Source organism: Tupaia chinensis, unplaced genomic scaffold, assembly GCF_000334495.1.
Source record: "Tupaia chinensis unplaced genomic scaffold, TupChi_1.0 Scaffold143757_1, whole genome shotgun sequence".
Classification (NCBI taxonomy): domain Eukaryota; kingdom Metazoa; phylum Chordata; class Mammalia; order Scandentia; family Tupaiidae; genus Tupaia; species Tupaia belangeri.
In genome coordinates, this window is record NW_006203606.1 from 126198 (window position 1) to 127206 (window position 1009).

General features: G+C 47.9%; 1 protein-coding gene across 1 annotated transcript in view; it reads right to left on the minus strand.

Moving 5' to 3' along the window:
* FAM171B (family with sequence similarity 171 member B) overlaps positions 1-397 on the minus strand; it is an 81352-nt gene extending 80955 nt beyond the window's left edge. Inside the window, 1 exon segment of the mRNA XM_006164904.1 lies at positions 309-397. Coding sequence (XP_006164966.1) covers positions 309-397 — 89 coding nt within the window.
* Positions 398-1009: the final 612 nt, after the last annotated feature.

Genomic DNA, 1009 nt, shown 5'->3' on the forward strand with positions numbered 1-1009 from the left:
CGTCCCCGGGAGGAGGAGGCTGTGAGGGGGAGGGGGGGGGGGGAGAGGGTTGCATCCTCGAGCACGTGACGCGCGGGGAGGGGCGAGCCGGGTCCCTGGAACCTGGCTCCCAGCCACCAGACTCACTGGTGGAGGCTGAGGCTGGGGGTGCTATGCTGGCTGGAGGCCTCTGAAGAGAAAGGAGAAAGGGAGAGCCTTTGGGTGGGGGAGTGCTAGCAGACCTCCAGAACCTTGTCTCTACCAAGGGAAAATATGCAGAAAGTGCAATAACAGTCCCAGCGTAGAAGAGAAGGTGACCCGTTAGTTACCCTGCTACAACACATACGGTGGCACTAGTTAAAGTAGACCCTTGACAGCCAGGGTTTCCATCACAGAGGCTTTCCTGCATCATGGCCATCGTTCTGAGCGAGAAGTTGAACTTCAGCTTTCCAAATTTTGACTAAACTTCCTTTCTCTGCCCAAGTGGGAATTTCCTTCTATATCATAAAATATTCTTAATTACATTTTGTCTAATTGTAGCCTACACTTCTCATCTGTTCAAAAGTATTTTATTAAATACTAGGTGCTTACATGTGCCAGCATTTAGTCAGGTAGCTGGAATAAGAAAATACAATGCCTGCATTCTAAGAGCTCCCACCTGTTAGGGGAGAGAGGCATATAAAAAAATTCTAGTTCAATGTGGTGGTTGCACCTGGAAAAGCATTACAGTGTAGAGGTTGTCCTGAATTGTAAGAAATTAACTATTTAGTGTATGGGAGGGATTCAAAACTGGGGGAGGCGAGACAGAAAGACTAAGAATTTCACAGAGAAGTGACCAAGATGTCTAAAAGATGGAACTGTGTGTGTAAAGCCTAGAGATGTGCAATATGACACCGTGCTTGGAAAAGTGTGAGCATGTTTCTAACAGAACAGTTGACAGTCCTTAGACTGAAGGGGAAAGTGGGGACAAGCTCTCAAAAAATACTACTAGCTGGGCAGCCAGTAGCTCGGCTGGTAAGGGAGCCAGATA